The sequence below is a fragment of the Phocoena sinus genome, chromosome 10 (assembly GCF_008692025.1).
Source record: "Phocoena sinus isolate mPhoSin1 chromosome 10, mPhoSin1.pri, whole genome shotgun sequence".
In the NCBI taxonomy this organism is placed as follows: domain Eukaryota; kingdom Metazoa; phylum Chordata; class Mammalia; order Artiodactyla; family Phocoenidae; genus Phocoena; species Phocoena sinus.
Genome location: NC_045772.1, coordinates 17,407,584 through 17,429,388, shown reverse-complemented (window position 1 = coordinate 17,429,388; position 21,805 = coordinate 17,407,584). Strand labels below are relative to the sequence as shown.

Here is a 21,805-nt window from a genome sequence, read left to right as displayed (position 1 = left end):
AAAATACCTAGGAATAAACCTACCTCAGGATGCAAAAGACCCGTACTCTGAACACTAGGATGCTGATGAAAGAAATCGAAGATGACACAAACAGAAGGAAAGATATATCATGTTCTTGGATTGCTTAGAGGAATCAATATTGTCAAAATGACTATACTACCTAAGGCAACCTTCAGATTCAATGCGATCCCTATCAAACTACCAATGTCATTTTTCATAGAGCTAGAACAAAAAATTTTTAAACTTGTATGGACATATAAAAGACCCCGAATAGGACTTCCTTGGTACCAAAAAAAAAAAAAAAAAAAAAGACCCTGAATAGACAAAGCAATCTTTTTTTTTTTTTTTTTCTGTGGTACGCGGGCCTCTCACTGTTGTGGCCTCTCCCATTGTGGAGCACAGGTTCCAGATGCGCAGGCTCAGCAGCCATGGCTCATGGGCTCAGCCGCTCTGCGGCATGTGGGATCTTCCCTGTCTGGGGCAAGAACCCGTGTCCCCTGCATTGGCAGGCAGACTCTCAACCACTGTGCCACCAGGGAAGCCCTAGACAAAGCAATCTTGAGAAAGAAAAATGGAGCTGGAAGAATCAGGTTTCCTGACTTCAGACTATACTACAAAGCTACAGTCATCAAAACAATATGGTACTGGCACAAAAACAGATATTTAGATCAATGGAACAGTATAGAAAGACCAGAAATAAACCCATGCACCTATGGTCAATTAATCTAAACAAAGGAGGTACAAATATACAATGGAGAAAAAACAGTCTCTTCAATAAATGGTGCTGGGAAAACTGGACAACTATATGTAAAAGAATGAAATTACAACATTTTCTAACACCATACACAAAAATAAACTCAAAATGGATTAAAGACCTAAATGTAAGGCCAGATACTATAAAACTCCTAGAGGAAAACATCAGCAGAACACTCTTTGACGTAAATTGTACCAATATTTATTTGGATCCGTCTCCTACAGGAATGGAAATAAAAACAAAATAAACAAATGGGACCTAATTAAACTGAAAAGTTTTTGCACAGCAAAGGAACCCATAAACAAAATGAAAAGACAACCCACAGAATGGGAGAAAATATTTGCAGTCATGCAACTTATAAGGGATTAGTCTCCAAAATGTACGAACAGCCATGCAGCTCAATATCAAGAAGGAAACAACCCAATCAGAAAATGGGGAGAAGATCTAAATAGACATTTCTCCAAAGAAGACACATGTGCTTCTGCAAGAAGCACATGAAAAGATGCTTCTCCAAGAAGCACGTGAAAAGATGCTCAACATCACTAATTATTAGAGAAATGCAAATCAAAACTACAATGAGGTTATCACCTCACACCAGTCAGAACGGCCATCATCAAAAAGTCTACAAACAATAAATGCTGGAGAGGATGTGGAGAAAAAGGAACCCTCCTACACTGTTGGTGAGAATGTAAACTGGTACAGTCACTATGGAGAACAGTATGGAGGTCCCTTTAAAAACTAAAAATAGAGCTACCATATGATCCAGCAATCCCACTCCTGGGCATATATCTGGAGAAAAAAAAAATCCGATCAGATACAAGCACCCCAATGTTCACTGCAGCACTATTTACAATAGAAACAACCTAAATGTCCATCAACAGATGAATGGTAAAGAAGATGTGGGACATATATACAATGGAATATTACTCAGTCATAAAAACGAATGAAATAATGCCATTTGCAGCAACATGGATGGACCTAGAGATTATCATACTAAGTGAAATAAGACAAACAGAGAAAGAAAAATATATGATATCACTAATATGTGGAATCTTAAAAAATGATACAAATGAACTTATTTTCAAAAAGTAGAAACAGACTCACAGAATCAGAAAATAAACTTATGGTTACCAAAGGGGAAGGACAAATTAGGAGGTTGGGATTAACATATACACACTACTATATAAAAAATAGATAATCAACAAGGACTACCGTATAGCACAGGGAACTCTACTCAATATTCTAATAACATCTATGGGGAAAAAATCTGAAAAAGAATAGATATATGTAAATGTATAATTGAATCACTTTGTCGTACACCTGAAACCAACATAATATTGTAAATCAAGTATACTCCAAACTCAAAATTTTTAAAAATCCATTAAAAATAATAAAGTTTAGCATTCTGTTTAAGTGGTTAAGATGTTTAAAAAACCTACTGTTAAGTAGTCATTTATAGAATATTTTGTTTGTACTTGTTAAACATGTAATATTACGTTTTAAAAAAGCATCATCTTTAAATTGTTTTATGTATATGTTTCACCTCTCCATCAGATTTATTCTCTCTTTTAGATGAGAAATCTTGTCAAATATCTGCCCTATCACCCAAAGTACACTCAATATATCTGGAATCCAATTTAACAAATATTTATTTTTATCTAACATAGAAAACACTGTGATAAGCATTTAGAGAAGAATAAGACACGGTTATTGCTTTCAGTGAGATCAGAATCTAAATGAAGAAATATAATTGAAATGCCAAAAATAATCCAAGAATAATATAAAGCTGAATATTCATTTTATAAATATTTACTGTACCAGGCAGGGGCTGAATGCTGAGTCTAAGATGATGAATAAAACATAATCCCTGAATGAGCCTGAACTGGCAACACAGTCTGCTGTCCTCTGGGAAAAAAACGGAAGAGACCTTCAGCAGAGCTGGAAAGTAACACCACAGGGAACCTAAACTGAAGTTCTCCAGAGCACTTCCCAAAGCAGATGATTCACGGAGGTCGATTATTAACCGAAGATTCTCAGAGCAAAGAGATGAGCACACAAAGTAGACAGCTTCCACCTAAGACCAGCAAAGTAACAGTTATGGTTACAGATAAAAGAATGGTTTTGGAGTTTCTTTTGGCCAACCAGAACCGTTGCCAACACTTCATATTATACCTGAATTAATGTTACAGATGAAATAAAACAATCTGTATCTAAGCTAAAAGAAAAGGCAGTCTGGCTACCTAGGGAATCATTAGGACATGTTTTCTTGGTTAAGCCTGAAAAATCTTAGGTTATGGTAGTGAAATATATTCCACTCCCTTCTTACAATACTTCTAATTATCCTTTATCTCACACTTAATGTTTATTGTCCAGTGTCTCAAATGTTTCAACCCAGCCACTGTCCCATCAGATGTTTCAATAAATAATTCAAAGACCCCTCCTCCCAAAAGGAATTACACTGATGGACTCAAACTGAAAATCAGATACCCCATCTTCAAGAAGAATCAACAACAGAGGTGAAGGTCTGGACAATCCTTAATGAAATCCTGCAGCTTTGACTGAGTGAGGAACAAGAGTGGAGACTGAGAAAGTAAGAAGTTCCCACACTCCCAGGAAAAGACTGATCTTTAGCCATGGTAACAAGAAGCCACCAGAACGGATTTTAAATTAATTCTATCAATAAACAACTTGCCTTACTGAATGCATTTAGAAGGCAGCCGATCAATGATAGTCCTTGCTTCTGAAGTAGGCAATTAGGAACAAATCCGGTCTAATAAATACACCTCTGAGGACCAACTAACAACAGTAGTCACACCCAAGTATCCACATCTCTACAGATGACATAGGCCTACTCAAGCTTTTGAATATCTGCCCATCCCTGAACTCCAGGCATCCCTAAAACCCTACAAAAGATCAATAATTTGCGCTGCTTGGAGAGATTTCCCCTGATCCTTTACAACAGTGAGCAATAAATTCAATTTTGTTTATTTACTTTGGATATTGAATGATGGTCTCATCATCTTTTGACACCCTTTAAACACCCCTTTTAATAAATGCAAAAATCTTTAGAGACATTTCCCTAGATGGTACAAAAAAAATCACAACTTAGTTAGCCTTGTTATGCAGAACTAACACAGACATTTAGCTTTAAAATAAAAAAGAAGTATGGTGCTAAACATCTATTTTTTTAAATAGCAAAAAAATTTAAATTATCGAATCATTCAAGTCAGTGTTTTCTGGCTGAATATTCTGGGGTCACAATCATCCAAGATTTTATTCTGGCAAATTTCTTGAAAAATAGTTTTTATGCTTTCCAAGTAAGTGCTTTCACATAGCTGTGTTATAAGATTTTTTTTTTTTCCAGATGATGTGAAAATTCCTCTAAGTCATGTCTGCAATTGCAGCAGAACTCGGAGCACAGGCAGTAACATCCTAACCAGCACGCTAGAAAAAGAGAACTCGGCTTCCCTGGTCCTAACTGCGTCCTTGTCAGGCTTGACAGGTTGGAAAAAAGCTCCCTTTCTGAATGCCTTGCTCCACAGGGCTCTGGCATGCCGTGCCTCCAATGAGGCAGGCAATCATTTCATCTTCTGTGCTTACTGGCCTGGAGCCCAATCATACCTGTCCAGAGAATTAATCATAAATACGGATTTAGGAAAGTGTATCAATTTTAAGACCCTACAACCTAAGCTATAATAGCATAACACACTATTGTATCACAAAAAGGCAATCCCAAGGCTAAAAAGGAATCTCAAAAAATCACCTGTTTCAACTTCCTTCCTTCACCATATTAATCAACTCCCAAAGTTAAAGTAGCTATTTTTACAACTAGAAAAAAAATTCTTAGAACTGTAGGTCCTCCCTTTACATTTCCTTTATCATTCTCTTCACACTTTCCATTCAACCCAAGCTGACAGACAGAAACCAATTAAGAGACAGAGGCAGAACAGTCACAGAAAGAATAAAGAGATCCTTACTTTCCTGTTGGAATCTGGTGGACTTAAATCCTGAGAAATGAGGAAAAAATGTGAGTGAAGTCAGGCAACCTGTTAAAATCTCCTGGTCGCTTAGCTCTTTCCTTTGAGATGCCATCTGGGAATAGGATTTGACTCAATGTCGTAATAAAAGAAAAGACATAACCACACCATTTAATAGGGGCCTACTATGTGCCAGGTATTATACCTGCTGTGCAAAGAGGAATCATTATCCTCATTTTACAGGCAAGAACAATAAGACCCCCCAAGGAATCAAGTAACTTGCCCAAGGCTAAGCCAATTAACTTGCTCAGCTATTGGGTGGGTATCCTGGGATTCCACTTGTGGCCACATTACCACCATATGGCTACATTTTCCTTACATAGAAGAATGACTCCAAAGATTGAGTCGAGTATTAGAATCATGGTAGAGACTCAGTGCCAGATTCCACAGGATCTGATCCACTCAGTGATACCCTAAGAGACTCACTGCCCCAGTAATCCACAGCTATTAGAGATGATGACATTAAAATGATGAGACAATAATAGCACCTTACATGCATTATCTCATTTCATCCTTATAACAACCCACAAAGCAGGTCTATTCTTAGCCTCTTTTTACAGCTGAGAAAACAGATGAGAGATTACCTTGATCAAGGTGACACAGGCAGTGAGTGGTGGCAGTGAGTGGTGGAAATCAAAGCTCAAGCCCTTCCACATTATATGAACTGCATCAGAGGAATGTGTCAGGTCTCTCAAGTTTGTTGGGAGTGGGAAAAATGTTGAAAATCATCGTTCTATAGAATAAAATGAATTCTTCAGTCTGGTCTGCAAGACCCTTCATGATCTTGTCACAATCTGTAGTTTTCAACCTTATTTTCTATCACTCCCTTTCATAAACCCTATGCTCCAGAAATTTTCTTAGTATTTCTGTAAATACCCTGAGTCTTCTCAGTTACTTAATGCTACTTCCTTTTTGCTGAAGTGGCATTTTCTGTGGATTCCACAAAACAAAATTTTATCCATTATAAAGGTCCCCTCCCTCCCTAGAAATATACTCTCCCACTACTGAACTTCCGTAGCACTTAGTCCTTCTCTCAGGACCTATTCACGTCCTTGACTGGACTCCTACTTGACTTCAGTAGGCACAGATTCCATATAAACTCTGTGGAACGAATGCAATTTGGAGGCAAAACACCTGGCTGGAAGAAATATGAAGATCTAATGAAACCAGAGAGAAGAGGCAGCTTTAAGCCTCCAAGAACTGCCATCCTGAAAACTATGACCCTCCCTAGGAGCAAAACAAAATGTCAAACTTGTTCTTGTAAAACACAAGTGGTTAGGAGTGTAGACTGGATCAGGACTCCGTCTTGCTGAGTGGACTTGGACCAGCTACTCAACTTCTCTCCAGGTCGAGTGCCTCATGTGTAAGTGGGAACTAATAGTATAACTTACCTCATTGGGCTGTGTTAAGTACTCAGTGAGTTCATACATGTAAAGTACCTAGAACGGTGCATGGCTCAGAATAAATGCTATATAAATATTTGCTATTACCATTTTGGAAACTCTTAAATATATGTATTGAAAAAGTGGCTCAGAACACCAAACCTCAAGAAGGGATCTGTCAGAGACAGAAAATTTTCAGAATGAACAATTTAGGTGATAAGGAGATAAGCCGGCTTTTAATATAAGAGAGCCAGTACTCTTTTCCTCTCAAAAGTTGCAGATCAAGAGGAGATAAAGCTGAACACTATAAAATAACAGAAGTCAAATTATGGCAGAAAGAGGCAAATCAGACTTCTAGGTAAAATACAGAGATATGAGAACACAGAGTGCACCCAGGAACCTGAAAGAGACTGTTTTAGGCTGAACAAATGTAAAAATAGATAGCTTCTAACTTAAAAAGACTAATTCAAAATTAGCTATTTGGACTTGAAATACAATTTTTAAGGAAAATAACATTTTATGTATTGCCTGGGTTCTCTGGCTAACCCATAAAAGCCAATTTAACTTAATATTACCTTAGCAGCAATTACAGATTTTAATATTAGACTGTTTTAGTTGCCAAATAATGTTAATATTAGCATATACATTATTAATTATGTACAACAATGCTTTGTAACAAATCATCCTTACTGTAGGAGTGGGAATTCACAAAGTCAACTATTAGAAATGCAGGAAGGGATCTGAGTGATAGCTAGGGCCACTCTACTTCCTGGTTTGCCCCAGATAGTCATGGTATGCTTGTGACTCTAATCATAATTATTAACAGCTCCCTTTCATTCTCGAAAGTGTCCTGGTTTGGACTAAAATTATATGGTTACCTTAGTGTTAGTATCTTCACCCTTGTGTTATAAGTGAGGAAACCAAGCCACAGAGCAGGGCTGTGACTTAGACAAAGTTAGGGACTTAGGAAGGGACCAGACTTAGAACCCAGAAATATCTAGGAGTCTTCCTATTACACTGCCTGGACTCACCAGTAACAAGGTAATGGCAATGACTGAGATGGGCAGGATTTGGACACCAGCAATACACATGAGATATAAAGTCTTATGTGAGCAAGGCTCTCCCCATCCTGGAGGAACTTTACAGGGTCAGGAGCTGAGGGCTGAGAGATTTAGGGGATCTTTGTGTACCTAAGCCTGGCCTAGTTCTCTGTGCACTTGTGGCTTCTTGTCCACCACCCCTACTGATGTGGGAAAGATTATGAGAGAAATAAATTAGTTTTGGACATGTTAAATTTGAAACAACATTTCAACATTTAACTGGAGATGCAGAATAGGAAGCCAGACTGGAGATATCAGTTTGGGAGTTAGCAATGAAAGGGTGGTATCTGAAGCTTAGGGCACTCATGAGAAGAGCAGGAAAAAGAGTCCTGCAGTAAAGAACAGGGGTCAAAAGGAAGGTGAAGGGTGAGGAGATGAAAAAGGCCTTAGCGCACTGAATAACCAGCTCCAAAAATGAAAGGAAGATAAAAATAATGTCTACAACAATAATGATGATAAACTGCAGCTACTACCATTACTGGAAACTTTTTACGTTCCAGCAACTCTACCAAGTACTTTATATACATTAGCTTAGTTCTCATTACTATCCTCTGAGGTAGGGAAAAAAATAAGGCCAGAGATGTTAGGAAACTTGACTGAAGCCACAAAATAAGCAGCAGAGCAGAAATTCAGACTCAGCTCTGCCTCTAAAGAGCTCTGTGATCTTTCTACAATGTTCTGCATATGGGATCTTATCTTCCCTCTCTTCCACTTTGTCCTTTGTATGTGATGATTTATAAGGCTTATAAATATTTTTCTTCTGTGAAAACATTTATTTGTATGTCTTTGTAGTTAAAACAATGACACTGAGTCATGTGAATGTGACTTCAGAACTAAGATGTTGCCAGTGCTTCTGTTAGCAAGTACACGGACCATATTTCTGCCCCAAGCATGTTCTACTAGATGAGAAATGGAAGCTGTTTGCTCTTAATTTGCACTATTTGTGCTGTGGGTGTGTTCATGGTACAAGCATAGGTTTCGAAACAACCACGAACTATTATTTATAAAACAGAAACACTTCTTAGGAAATTCATATTCAATATCCAGATTATTAATTTTATTATGAGGGTCACTCATTTGCTCATTTAAGTTCGGCTTGGGCTTTGCTGACAATAATTTTTCTTAAGAACACGAACTTGTTGGGAAATGTCAAGATGGTGCAATTTGCACATAAGTATAAAATGAAAAAACAAACACTGCCTACTGAAAGGCAGTAATAAAAACTAAGGAGACTTCTGCTTTCAAAATTATATTAGTAAGAAATATAAGTATTACTGTTTTGCTAAGAGCAGTTTCATATTTATTGATATTAATTCAAGTTTCTCATCAGCTACAGTATATATTCTGATCCTCCCCTCCAAAAAAAAAAAAAACCTATTAAAGCACTTTTAAACAAGGAAATCCAGGCATAAGCACAAAGTGTGATTCTGAAGTTACACAGGAAGATGCTTACAACTTACTGTTATAAGGAGGTAAGTCTTATTTAGGCTCCTCTCTAATTATTTTTTGCATTTAAGTCTCATCTCCCACAGCCAAGAGAAGATCCTAAAGGGCAGGGACAATATCTTCTATTTCTTTTGTACAGTGACTAGCAAGATAATGTGCACTATACAGTTGACAAAATCCCGATATTTATATTTTTAATTTTACGAAATGAGAATTTGTCATTCCACCATTTAAGGGAACCACTTTGTCTCTCCCAATTAAAAAACAGAGACAGCCAGGTTTTCCACAAGCTTTCACATGAATTTCCCATGGAATTTGGTGCGGATAGAAGTTTAGAAAAGTTCTTAGTAACCTAATTTTCTATATGAAACAATCAGTGCCTAAAAGAGGGAATTAAAATTTTCATTTAGAAGTGTTTTTGAGTCATTCTTTATGAATTATATTAACAAACACTGTTGGAATTTAGTAGGCCTCTAGGGCTAGAAAAGTCTCATTTTTCTTTCCCACTGAAATATTTTATAGCAGAAAAAAAATTAATATACTCCATACGTGCCTATCTTTTTGCCTTTTGTAGGTTATGTCATCCAAAGTTTAAGCTTTTATCTCTTCACAGACAAAGGAAGCATATTTAGCAATTCAAACACAAAGGAGACTAGTAGAGGGTTTAAATTAAGTAGGGAAATGAACGACAATGTACTGCTGTTCCTTCTTTGCTCAAGAGATCATCAGTCTGCTTATTTGATGGATAGCTATCATTGTACCTTCTCAGGTTTATTATGCGGTCCAGGTACTATGTCCTTGAAAAAAACTGCAGGGAATAAGGCAAATAAAAGAATTAGAAACAGAAAACCCTGAGGAAGATATCAAAATTCCCTTCTGTACATTTTACTTTTTTTCCGGTACACGGGCCTCTCACTGTTGTGGCCTCTCTCGTTGCGGAGCACAGGCTCCAGACGCGCAGGCTCAGCGGCCATGGCTCACGGGCCCAGCCGCTCCACGGCATGTGGGATCTTCCCGGACCGGGGCACGAACCCGTGTCCCCTGCATCGGCAGGTGGACTCTCAACCACTGCGCCACCAGGGAAGCCCCTTCTGTACATCTTAGAAGGAAGGCCAAACATGGTCCATCACAGCCTGGAATTCCTTATTACGCTTTTGATATCACAAATTAACAGGTTTTGAGCAGTCAATAGAGCATCTGAATAAGAAAGACGTGAAGGCAGAGGAAATGACTGCTTAGAGAGAAAGAACCCAATCATCTCTAAGTTTGTAGAAGAAAGTATACTCTGGCTCTGTGAAATCAAAGTTGTGGGTTCAGTGGGCTAATTTGTTGACACAGATGAAAAATTCTGTTCTAAAGCCAGTGACTGTACCCTTAGCCACAGCTAGCAGTCTCACAAATGCTGACTGATGGCACAGAAGGAAGAATGGGTAATCAGCATGGTCAGCTTGGTGCTGACCCATCCTTAATGTTGAAAAAAAAAACCCTTAAAATGCAGTGTGGTTGGTGGTGTACTAAATATGGATGCCTTTTGCACATTACTCCAGCCTTGACATATTCCAACTACTCTGACTGCTCTTGAGCACCGGGCAGGAACAAGAGTAAGAGTATAATCCATCACACCTACTGACTGTGGTTCAGTGGACTTAATGACACATAACAAAAACACATTTGTTAGGTTCCTTCTAATTTCAAGACACATAATAAATACCTAAACAATGAAATGTGTGACATGTAAGTAGATTTTTAAATTTAAAAAATAGCTTCAAAAAATGGAGTCAGTGTGCACTTAAGATGAACAAGACATGAACTCGACTATTGTAAGTCTCAAACAATTTCAAACTCGTTTACTTCTTACTTTTCACTTTAAGTAAGAAATAGTCAGCTACAGGACCAAAATTAGGAAGTCAATATGCTCTGAAAGGGCTTCCCTCGTGGTGCCGTGGTTGAGAGTCCGCCTGCCGATGCAGGGGACGCGGGTTCGTGCCCTGGTCCGGGAGGATCCCACATGCCGCAGAGCGCCTGGGCCCGTGAGCCATGGCCGCTGAGCCTGCGCGTCCGGAGCCTGTGCTCCGCAACAGGAGAGGCCACAACAGTGAGAGGCCCGCGTACCGCAAAAAAAATGCTATGAAAAACCTTAATTTAAAAAACTCCTTACTATGTAAAAATTCAAACATACACAAAAGTACACAGAATACTACACATTATCCCCACAGCAGTCTCACATTCCATCCTTCAGCTTCATCAATTTTCAATTCATTTCCAATTCCCTTTATCTAAAGCCAACCTTGCACTTTCCCTGGATATCAAGTCATGTCATCTCTAAACATTTCAGTAAATCCTTGTAATTTTGACTGAACCCTGATACAATTTGTGGTATTTTGTGTTTTACTTTTCATTGCCTTTTATTTTCTTTCTTTCTTTTTTTTAATTTTAAATACCTAGGTCAGTGAAAGAGAGAAAATTTGAGCAAGAAAAGAAAATTCAGATTTTTCAGTTTTTCTGGAATTTCTAGTACCTAAATACAGTTGTAAACTTTCCTCTTCCTGAAGGGGGTGACAGAGCTAGCAAGGTACACTCATTCAGTTTAACAAATACTAATTGAGCACTAGGAATGGGGCTGGGTGCTAGAGATTAAAAAAAATGTGTAAAACAAAGACCCCTTCTCTAGAATGGGTGAGACAGACACAGGAACAGATTATGTTAATGTGAAGTAGAAAAGCTAGGATAATGGTATTCACAAGGTACCATGGGAACAGAGAATAAAGGCACCAAATTAGGTATTCAAGAAAGGCTTCCAGGAAGATCACATCTGAGTAAATGCAAAAATACTGCAAAGAACTGTCACGATGTCATTATAATAAATTCAATATAAAGTTTCTTTCAAATGGATTTCCTTCATTCAGTTGGTTGGGGAAATTAGGTGGTGTGGGGAAATTTCCTTAAAGAACGTTAGTCTGGGAAGAGAGTGAAATATCAAGAATTCAAAAAACAACGACTCTATCATGTCTCGTGGAGAATACCAAAAGAAAAAAGTCTTGGTCTCTCCCCTCAAGGAGGTAGGAATCTAGGCGGAGAGAAATTAAACAGGCATTAGAAAATTTTACTATATAATATTCAATCAAAATATAGAGTCTAGTGATGGGAAGACTGGTGTGGACTGAAATATTTGAATAAGGGCTGGGACTTAAACCAAGGTTTTGAATATAAATTTAATCCATATCCAAAAAGGAAGTCAGTCAAGTAAAGGATATTAAAAGATGAGTCTTAAGTGGTGAAGGAGTCTTTGTCTTTAAAAAGTACATATTTAGGGACTTCCCTGGCAGTCCAGTGGTTGAGACTTCGTCTTCCAATGCTGAGGGTGCGGGTCGATCCCTTGTCAGAAAACTAAGATCCCACATGCCTCACGGCCAAAAAAACCCCCAAAAAACATAAAACAGAAGCAATATTGTAACAAATTCAATAAAGACTTTAAAAAATGATCCACATCAAAAAGAAAAAAGTCTTAAAAAAAAAAGTACTTATCTATTCTGTCCATCTTTGGACTGAGTGAAGTAGGCAGGGAAAGGTCAAGATTTTTTATCTCAACCTCAGTCTCTGAAGAGATGTGTGAATGTGTGTGCTCATGTATGCGTTATATATGTTAGTGTCAGAGCATGAAGATTTGATTTGACAATTTACAATCTGATTCTAAGCTATTGCATTGAAATAATGCACAATGTCAGGTGCAAAAACAAAGATCTACTCTGGCAGATTATCTGATTCTTAGGGAGAAAATAAAAACTAAAACCCATAAAAATGAAAGTTGTAAAAGACACATAAGAAAATTCAGTCAATACTATAAAATTTTTTAAAAATCCAACTGTTATTCAGAGATTAATGGCTCACCATTTACAATTCCATGTTAAAACAACAACAACAATAGTGTCAGCTAACACGCATATAGCATCTACTATGAAGCAAGCTTTGTGTAATTAATTCATTTAATCCTCAAAAGTGACTATGAGGTAGGTAATACTATAGATCTTCCTTGACTTATGATGAGGTTACATCCCCAAAAACCATGATAAGCTGCAAATACTGTAAGTCGAATATGCACTTAATACAACTACCCTACTGAATATTGTAGCTCAGCCTAGCCTGCCTTAAACTTGCTCAGAACACTAACATTATCCTACAGCTAGATGGGCAAAACCATCTAACACAAAACCTATTTTATAATAAAGTGCTGAATAGCTCATGTCGTTTACTGAATCCTGTACTGAAAGTTAAAAACAGAATGGCTGGGTACAGAATGGTCTTAAGTGGATCGGTTTATCCGTTGGTTGCCCTCATGAGCACGTGGCTGACTGGGAGCTGTGGCTCGCTGCCACTGCCCAGCATCATAAGAGAGCATCATACCGAATATCACTAGCCCAGGAAACGATCAAAATTCAAAATTCGAAGTACGGTTGCTACTGAATGCACTATCACTTTTGCACATCATAAAGTTGAAAAATCGTTAAGTCGAACTGTCTGTATCCCTCCCACTTTATAGAGGAGGTAACTGAGACACAGAGAGATTAATAATTACTCTCCTCAACTCTAGTTTTTCAAACTTTGCTGGTCAGAATTTGGGTCAGAGGTTAACAAGACATATAGGAATACTGTGAGCATAAGGATGAAATCTAATATTTTTATGAATTCAGAATAATTTCTTATATCCTTCATGAACTTAAGAGAAATGATGCATGATAGTATGTTGGCACAGAACCATAAACATAAACATCAAATCCATCCATGAAGTGAAGAGGTAAAGTTACAAATAGGAACTTGCTCTAAAAATGGCATGCTTACAAACAGACCAAAGAATAGTCTCTTAAATATTTCCCATAGGATTGAGGAATGCATCTTTTTCGTAATACTTACACACATGGAGAACATAAATTATAATAAATGACCATATCATATGTAGCAATAAAGATAGCCAGTAGTAAAAATGCATTTGAAGTAACTGTTGTCCCTACTGAATAGTAGAAAAATATAACTCCCGAGGTGGAATTAGCTGCTTTTTCTGCCAAGCTCTGACAGCAAATTACGCGTAGCTATTCCCAGCGTTTATATTCTATTACAATATAATATAGTTATTTGTTCATGTAGTAGTCTTCCCTCCAGGCTATGAGTCCTTGAGGATAGGGTCTGAATTTATTCATCCTGGGATTTAAAACCCATCCCCGCACCTAGTAGAATGAAGGTTTATTGAATGAATGAATGAATGAATTGATAAGTGACTTTTAACAAAATCTTGGGTGCTATAAAGCATTATAGAAAAGTTAAAAATATCAATTAAGTCATAAGGGTTTTTGTTATTTTATGAGCGGATTCTTGTCTCCCCTGCCTGGCATTTAAAGCCTTTCTACATTGGCCCTAATCTACCTTCTTAATCTCATCTTCTCTTCTTTTAGTTATATCCTCTGTATGAATTACTTGCTCTTTCTGGCATAAGCTCTGTGCTTTCTCATCTCTATGCTTTTACTCAGTAACCTCCAAAAGTTTTAGCTTATGCAGCCCTTTCAATATAAATGAGTATACTTACGTAACACTGTGCTAATGTTTATTGTAAAGCGATCATAAAAATAGGAGAAAATAGACATTTTAAACAAATGAGGTAGACATATATAAATAGAAGTTTTAATCTTCTCTTTCTGTACACAATGCATTGTTTTGCACGTACTTCACTTTAAAAATCACTGGTTTATACCAGGAGGACAAATCTCAGAGAGTATTTGTGAGAATGAAGTAAATCTGTACATGTAAAGCACTTAGAACAATGCTGGTCATACAGGAAACACAGTAAATGTCAGTTAATTTCATTAACATCATTATCATCAATGCAGTTTCTTTCCACATACTTAACCTCCATCTCCACTCCTACAAACCCCCTGAAGGCCAAATTCAAATGTTATCTTTTCAAAGAATTATTTGAATGCATCTCTTAAATTAGGATTTCTCACTGTAGGAGGTACCAAATCCTACAGAGCTTAGCAAGAAGCCATGGCTAAGAAGCCAAAATAAAGCTGCAACAGTTGGAAAAAAAATTAGGATGGGTTTATGGAAAATGAGGCAAATGGAAAAAGATGTGATTATTAACCCAAAGAAAAGTAAAATATACAAAAATGAAATATAATACATTATCTGGCTCTATAGTAAACAATGTTTAGATAGACCCAATAATAGAAACATTGACTACTAATTTAACCAAAAACTGTTATATAACCATATGGGAAAGATGTGGCATTATAACAGCCCCCAAACCCTCAACTTTTATTAGCAAAAGTCTAAAGAAGATTAATCATGAACTAGAAATTTAGGCATATTACTTTAAAACTTATAGATAAATACCAGAAGAAATTTAAGAACAATAGGGAAAAAGAGAAGATTTTCTTTCTAGAAGCTTCTAGAAAGATAAAAGTAGTTCTGTACCATGAGATCAGCAGTGAGAATGGCATGTGTTGTTCTTTTCAATGGTAGTAGGAGAAGTTAAAAAGCAAGGAAGCAATGCCTTCAACATTCTAAAAGAAACAATTCTATATCCAGTCAAGCTATTCATGTAAAAGCATTTTACAAAATGCAAAGACTCAAAAATTTTTCTCCTATGCAGCAGTCTTTCTCAGGAATTTATCTGAAGATGTGTTCATACAAAAGAAGAGAACAAATAAAAGGGAAGACACAGAATCTAGGAAACAGGAAATTCAACGGTTCTATTGATCAAATCATATTAAAAGTTATTGGTTTTAAGAAGATCAAATCAATATGAAGGCATTCAGCTGATTTTTGAAATGTTAAAATATTTCTTATGCCTTTAGATTTACAGTTACACTTTTACATCAATCTGAGCATAAAAGAGATTGCAAGAGGTTTCAACTCTTACCTGTAACACAGCAGCAAATAAGTATACTACTACGAAGATTATAGTTAAAGAAGTGTGACCACTTTTCATCAAATGAATAGTGTAGAGGAAAATTAAATGCCCAGGTATCACTAAAAGCAGTAGAACTTGAGCAGATTTATTATTTACTCCTGTAATATAAAAATGTACAAGTTGTTAAAATCATATTTTGGTGAATAATAGGTCACAGTTGTTAAAATTTGAGGATTACTTCTAGTTACTATAGTGCATAGAATCACATAAAATTCAGTTGCTAAAAATAAATTTTAACTATTTACAATTCACTTAATTTTTAAAAATTCTCCCTATATGTTATATATTAATTAAATAAAAGGTGGTTGATAAAAACATGCTATGAAGAACACTGGTCAAACTATAATATCTATTATAAAAACAGAGGAAAGACAAAAGAAAAAATATGAAGTTCTTAAAGTACTGAAATGTGGTTTTTTTTCCGTACATCATTTAATTCCTTTTTATTGACCATTTTAATGACTAAATGACATCTCATGATCTTCTAATAGAGGACCTTTGGTTATGAAATGTTTTAATTTTATTTTTCCTTTAGAATTCTTTCACTGCAATTAAAAGACTGGGCATTTCTGATCCTCATTCAAAAGTTACATTTGTTACATTACATTTATTTTCATCAGAAAAAAAAAAATTGTCAAGAATTTAAAATTGTGGTTTAGTTTTTTGGATATCATATGCCTGGGACATAATAATGTCCTTGTAACTGAGGTTATCCCCTCTCATTCTGCTTGTTTGGGATCAAATGCCTACATTTAGAAAGGTCCAAAAGATTAATATACAAAAGACAGATGGTATATCTGTCACCCTAAATCACCTAACAGTGCTTTCTTATATGCACAAGGTTCCTCTTTCCTGACTCCTAAAACAAGATATCCCAGAGAAAGAGAAAAGAAAAAAACTATATAAAGCTCCTTAGCAACTACAGAATTGATCCAAATTGTTTTTTTGTTGTTGTTCACTGAGATCTAGTGAACAAAATCTATTCTAGTATTTATTTAGCTCTAAATCTATTTAGCTCTCAGAAATGGAAAACTATGCAATATTCACAAACAAAATATGTATTCAACAAATGTTGCCTGCCTATACTCATAGAGAGCAATAGTTCCTGAAATAAAATATGCAAGAATCCACAAGCACCTACCTGGACCAAAAAAAGTTCTAAATGGGTAGTAACAACCTTTGGGTTCATCGGGCAGTTCTCCTGGAATGCTGTGTAAATGGAGGTAAGTAGAAATCCTGCTAGCCTGAATGGCTACCAAATTACCACCAATACCTGAAACATAAGGAAAAACAAACAAGGTAGTTATCTTCATATTTTAAATAATGTGCATACATTCAACTGAATACAAGCCTCTTTATGTCACATCCTGGGCCAAGAAAACAAACAAACAAAGAATTCTTCTGAAATGTTGATTTATTAAATGCTGAGGTAGATATTCCAAAGACATAAAATCACTGCTGTGAAAGACTCATTCATTATTTTTTCAATTCTAACTCACTGTTTGGTCTGAAAGCAGAGTAAGTAATTTTTAAAAATTACTATCACAACCAAGATATAAAATGAGGTAACAAGATATTTCATGTTTATCATCTTAATGACAAGGAAAACAAGCTAGATTTATTCAAATAGACAAGGCTTGATACATGTCTCTCAGGTTACTAAAGAAATGGGTATAAGACACTGAAAAAATTACTCAAGAAAGTCATCTTTTAACCTAGATTATCTTCTCATATACTCAGAGGAAGGGGAGCTGATGCCTAGAAGTGAAATGAATTCCAAAGGGTGGTAAGTGCCCCCAAGGTAAGTTAGGACACCCAAACTCTTTCTCCTTTGACAGATTATGGGGAGGAAGAGGTAGTAGTCATAAAAGCAAGTAGGAAGGAAACAACTGAAAATTTCAAATTCTTTAATGCTGAGTGTGAGCTAACATAACCATCTAGAACACCTGGGAACCCCAGACACAAGGGGAGTCTACATTCACGGGTCAACTATTTCTGCAAGCCTCCCCTGGGCACTTGTGAGACAGACTGAGGTAGGACAGAACACTTGAGAGAGCCGACCTTGGTGGCACACAGCAAGAAATCACATCCATTTCTGACTCCCTCTCTCATATGAAACAAAAGCTGCTTGAGGTGATGAAGAAAACACTCCAGCTACCCGACCCCAGGCAAAGATCAACTGCCACTGGAGGAAGAGTAGAAGCAAAAGCTGTCTACTGCTGGAGAAGTGGAAGGAAATCTTCCTGCTTAAGACCAATCTGAGTAATTGATTGGTCTTAAGAAACACTGAGAAGGCCTCACCTCTGTGGACCAAGTGCATAGGAACTGCCTAAGATTGAGACTAGTGCAAGAGAATCCCAAATCCCATCCCATGCCTTGCACCAGGTAACAAGCATCAACAGCCTACCGTGAGAAGAGAAGCAAGAGCACAGATAGTTAAGCCTTTCGTGCTCCAGGCATACAGCGCTCCAAGCTTCACACTGAGCATAAGGTAGCAGGAGCTCACTGATAAATTTGAAGTCAGTGGTGCACTGAAGGTAACTATAACAACCGCAAAAACCAGACCCGGCTCAACTACTGATGAGACTCACACAGTCCTCCATACTAATGACCTAATAGAAGAAAAAGCCTGCCTTTAAGGCGTAAATAATATTTATCTCAATCTCCAATGTTCTTTTATACACAATGTCCAGCATTTGATAAAAAATTTCTGAGACAGTAAAAAGCAATAAAGAAAACAGACTATTATCAGGAGTTAAGAAGTCAATAGGACCAGACTCAGGACTCAGGTGTTGAAACTATCTGACAAGAACTTTCAAATTACTATGATTAATATGTTAAAGGATCTAGTGGGAAAGAGGTTACAATATGCATTATTAAAAGATGGGAACATAAATAGGTTAAAAGTAAACGTATGGAAAAAGATATACCATATAAACACTAGGGGAAAGAAAGCTAGCGTGGCTATATCAATATCAGAAAGATGAAAGAAAAGACTTTATAACAGGGGATATTACCAGAGAGAAAAACAAACATTGAATAACGGCTGAGGAGGTCAACTCATGAAAAAGACATAACAATCCTAAATGTAGTTGCACCTAAAAATAGATCTTCAGAATACCCACAGGAAAAACTGATGAAACTGAAAAAAAAAAAAACCAGACAAGTTGGTATTTATACTTGGAGACTTTATCACTCTTCTCTTATTAACTGGTAGAATACACAGATTTTAAAAAAATCAAAACTATACAGGAGATTTTAACAATAATAACAACCAACTTGATCTACAGGACATTTATAGAACACAACACCCAACAAAAGCAGAATACATATTCTTTACAAATATACACAATGGAACATTCACGGAGATAGACCATACTATGAGCCATAAAACAAGTCTCAATAAATTTGAAAAAACTGGAACACATAAAGTATGTTTTCTGGCTACAACAGCAAAGATAGATATCTGAGAATTCCCCCAAATGTTGGAAAGCAAACAATACACTTCTAAATAACCCACAGGTCAAAAAAGAAATCACAAAGGAAATTTTAAAATATTCTGAATTTAATGAAAATGAAAACACAACATATTGAGATTTGTGCACACAACATATTGAGATAAGTACTGCACATAAAGCAGTCCTTAGAAATTCACAGCATTAAATCTTATATTAGAAAAGAAGAATGATCTATTATCAATGATCTAAGGTTCCCATCTTAAGAACCTAAAAAAAAAATTAAAAATTAAACTGAAAGGAAGCATAAAGAAGGAATAAGAAGTATAAGAGCATAAATCAATGAAATAGAAAACAAAAACAATAGAGAAAAGAAATGAAACCAAAAGCTGCTTCTTTGAATAGATCAAGAATAAAAGAAGACACAAATTTCAATATTAAGAATGAAAGAGGAGTCATCACTACAGACTATGCAGGATTAAAAGAATAATATGGTTACACCATGAACAGCTTTATGCAAGAAAATAATAGCTTGGGTGAAATTTTAAAATTCCTTGAAATACACAAACTATAAAAACTCACTTGGCAAGAAATAGATAACATGAATAGTCCTGTATCTATGAAGCGGTAGTTCTCAGCTGGGGGTGATTTTGCCACCAATAATCGACCCCCAATCCAAAAAAAAGAGATTTGGCAATATCTGGAGACATTTTTGGTTGTCGTAATTTGGGATGTTTCATTGGCATCAAGTGGGCAGAGGCCTGAGATGTTGCTAAACAAACCACAGTGCACAGGATCCCACCCCCCACAATATGAAATTATCTGGCCCCAAATATCACAAGTGTCAGGACTGAGAAACCCTATATTGAGGAAACTGAATTCATAGTTAAAAACTTATTCATGAAAAAAAACCTTCAGGGCATGATGCCTTCACTATCTGGAAACTGAGAGAACATGCCTTTAAATAACTTGTGAATTAAAGAAGAAATCATAATAGAAATTTTTAAACATTTGTATTTGAATGGAAATTAAATATTACATACAAAAGCAGGTGGGGTGCAGCTTAAGCAGTAATGAGAAGCACATACTTAAAAAAGAAGGAAGACTTACTGACCTAAGCATCCATCTCAAGAAGTTGGAAAAGATAGAAATAGAAACACAAACTTGAATAAGAAAAGTAATGAAAGAGAAAAAAGTAAGAAGATCAATAAAGCTACATATCAGTTATCTGAAAAGAAAAAAAGAGTAGGGACAAACAATAGGAAGAAAAAGGAAGTCATAATTCCAATTACTACCAATATTTTAAAAATGAGATTATGAACAACTTTATGCCAATAAACTTGAAAATTTAAATGGGAAAATATTCTAAAATATATATAATTTAACAAAATTAACTCAAGAAGAAATACAAAATCTGAATCATTCTATGACTAAAGAAATTAAATCTAAAATTTTAAATCTTCTTCAAAAAATCACCAGGTCCACATAAGTTGTTTGCTTTGTTGTTGTTGTTTTTTTCAAGTGAGTTCTACCAAATATTTAAGTAACAAATAATAATAAAAAGAATAGATTACAAAATCTTACATTACTTTACAGTATAAAGTGTATGAGTAAGTATATCTAACTCACATAATGGGACTAGCATAACTCTGAGTTCAAAATCCAACAATGACAATATGAAAAAGGAAAATTATAAGCCAATCTTATGAATAAAAATAAATGTAAAAAAGATATCAAACTGTTGGCAAGCCAAATCCAGCAAAATGTCAAATATGTAATACACCACAACAAAACTGCATTTATGCTAGGAATGTAAGGCTGATTTAATAATTGAAAATAATATAATACAGTACATTAACAAATAAATGAAGGAAAAAATAATATGATTATATGAATAAATGCAGAAAATTTGATAAAATTCAGCATTTTATTATTTATTATTAAAAACTCTTAGCAAACCAGGAATTGGGTACTTTTTTAACCTGGTAACTACACATGCACACACGCACGCATACACATGAAATCTGTGACATACAAAAGAGGTACTGCAGATCAATAAAGAGTGGTATAGATGTTTCAATAAACAGTACCAAGACAGTTATTAATATGCCCAAAAATACCATGAAATTGGACCCCTATTCTCACACTATACACAAAAATCAGTTCCAAGTAGATTAAAGGCATCATGTGAAAGACAAAATAATTAACATAATTAGTATAGAAACTTATTAAAGTTTTAACTTCTCATGAAGTTAAAACCCCATCATGATCTCATCATGAGCACTGGTTATATTTTTAAACTATAGCAGAATTATTACCTTGAATAGCTTCCCTTAATGTCAGAAATGCTTTCTTGCTATCACAACATACTCTACGTTTCTATTAAGAGCAAGTCTATCAGCATTTCTTTTTTTTTTTAGCGGTACGCGGGCCTCTCACTGTTGTGGCCTCTCCCGTTGCGGAGCACAGGCTCCCCTGCATCGGCAGGTGGACTCTCAACCACTGCGCCACCAGGGAAGCCCCCAGCATTTCTTTTAAATTACTGAAATTCCTCACAGACTAACTGCACTACTAGAGCTAGTAGAGAGCTTTTAAAGATTGTCACATAAATTAATAACATTAATAAAAAACAGATTTTCAACATACTAAATAATTAGTGAGAGCTTTCAG

The 21,805-nt window shown here is 36.0% G+C and overlaps 1 protein-coding gene across 4 annotated transcripts in view; it reads right to left on the bottom strand.

The window, feature by feature from the left end:
• The window catches only part of SLC41A2 (solute carrier family 41 member 2), a 228,154-nt gene that overhangs the window by 112,793 nt on the left and 93,556 nt on the right, over positions 1–21,805 (bottom strand). For all 4 annotated transcript variants that reach the window (XM_032646805.1, XM_032646806.1, XM_032646807.1 and 1 more), the window contains exons 9-10: positions 16,822–16,953; positions 15,630–15,778 (exon numbers count right to left, since the gene is read on the bottom strand). In XM_032646805.1, the coding sequence (XP_032502696.1) occupies positions 15,630–15,778; positions 16,822–16,953 (281 nt within the window). The remainder of the gene's footprint in view (positions 1–15,629; positions 15,779–16,821; positions 16,954–21,805) is intronic.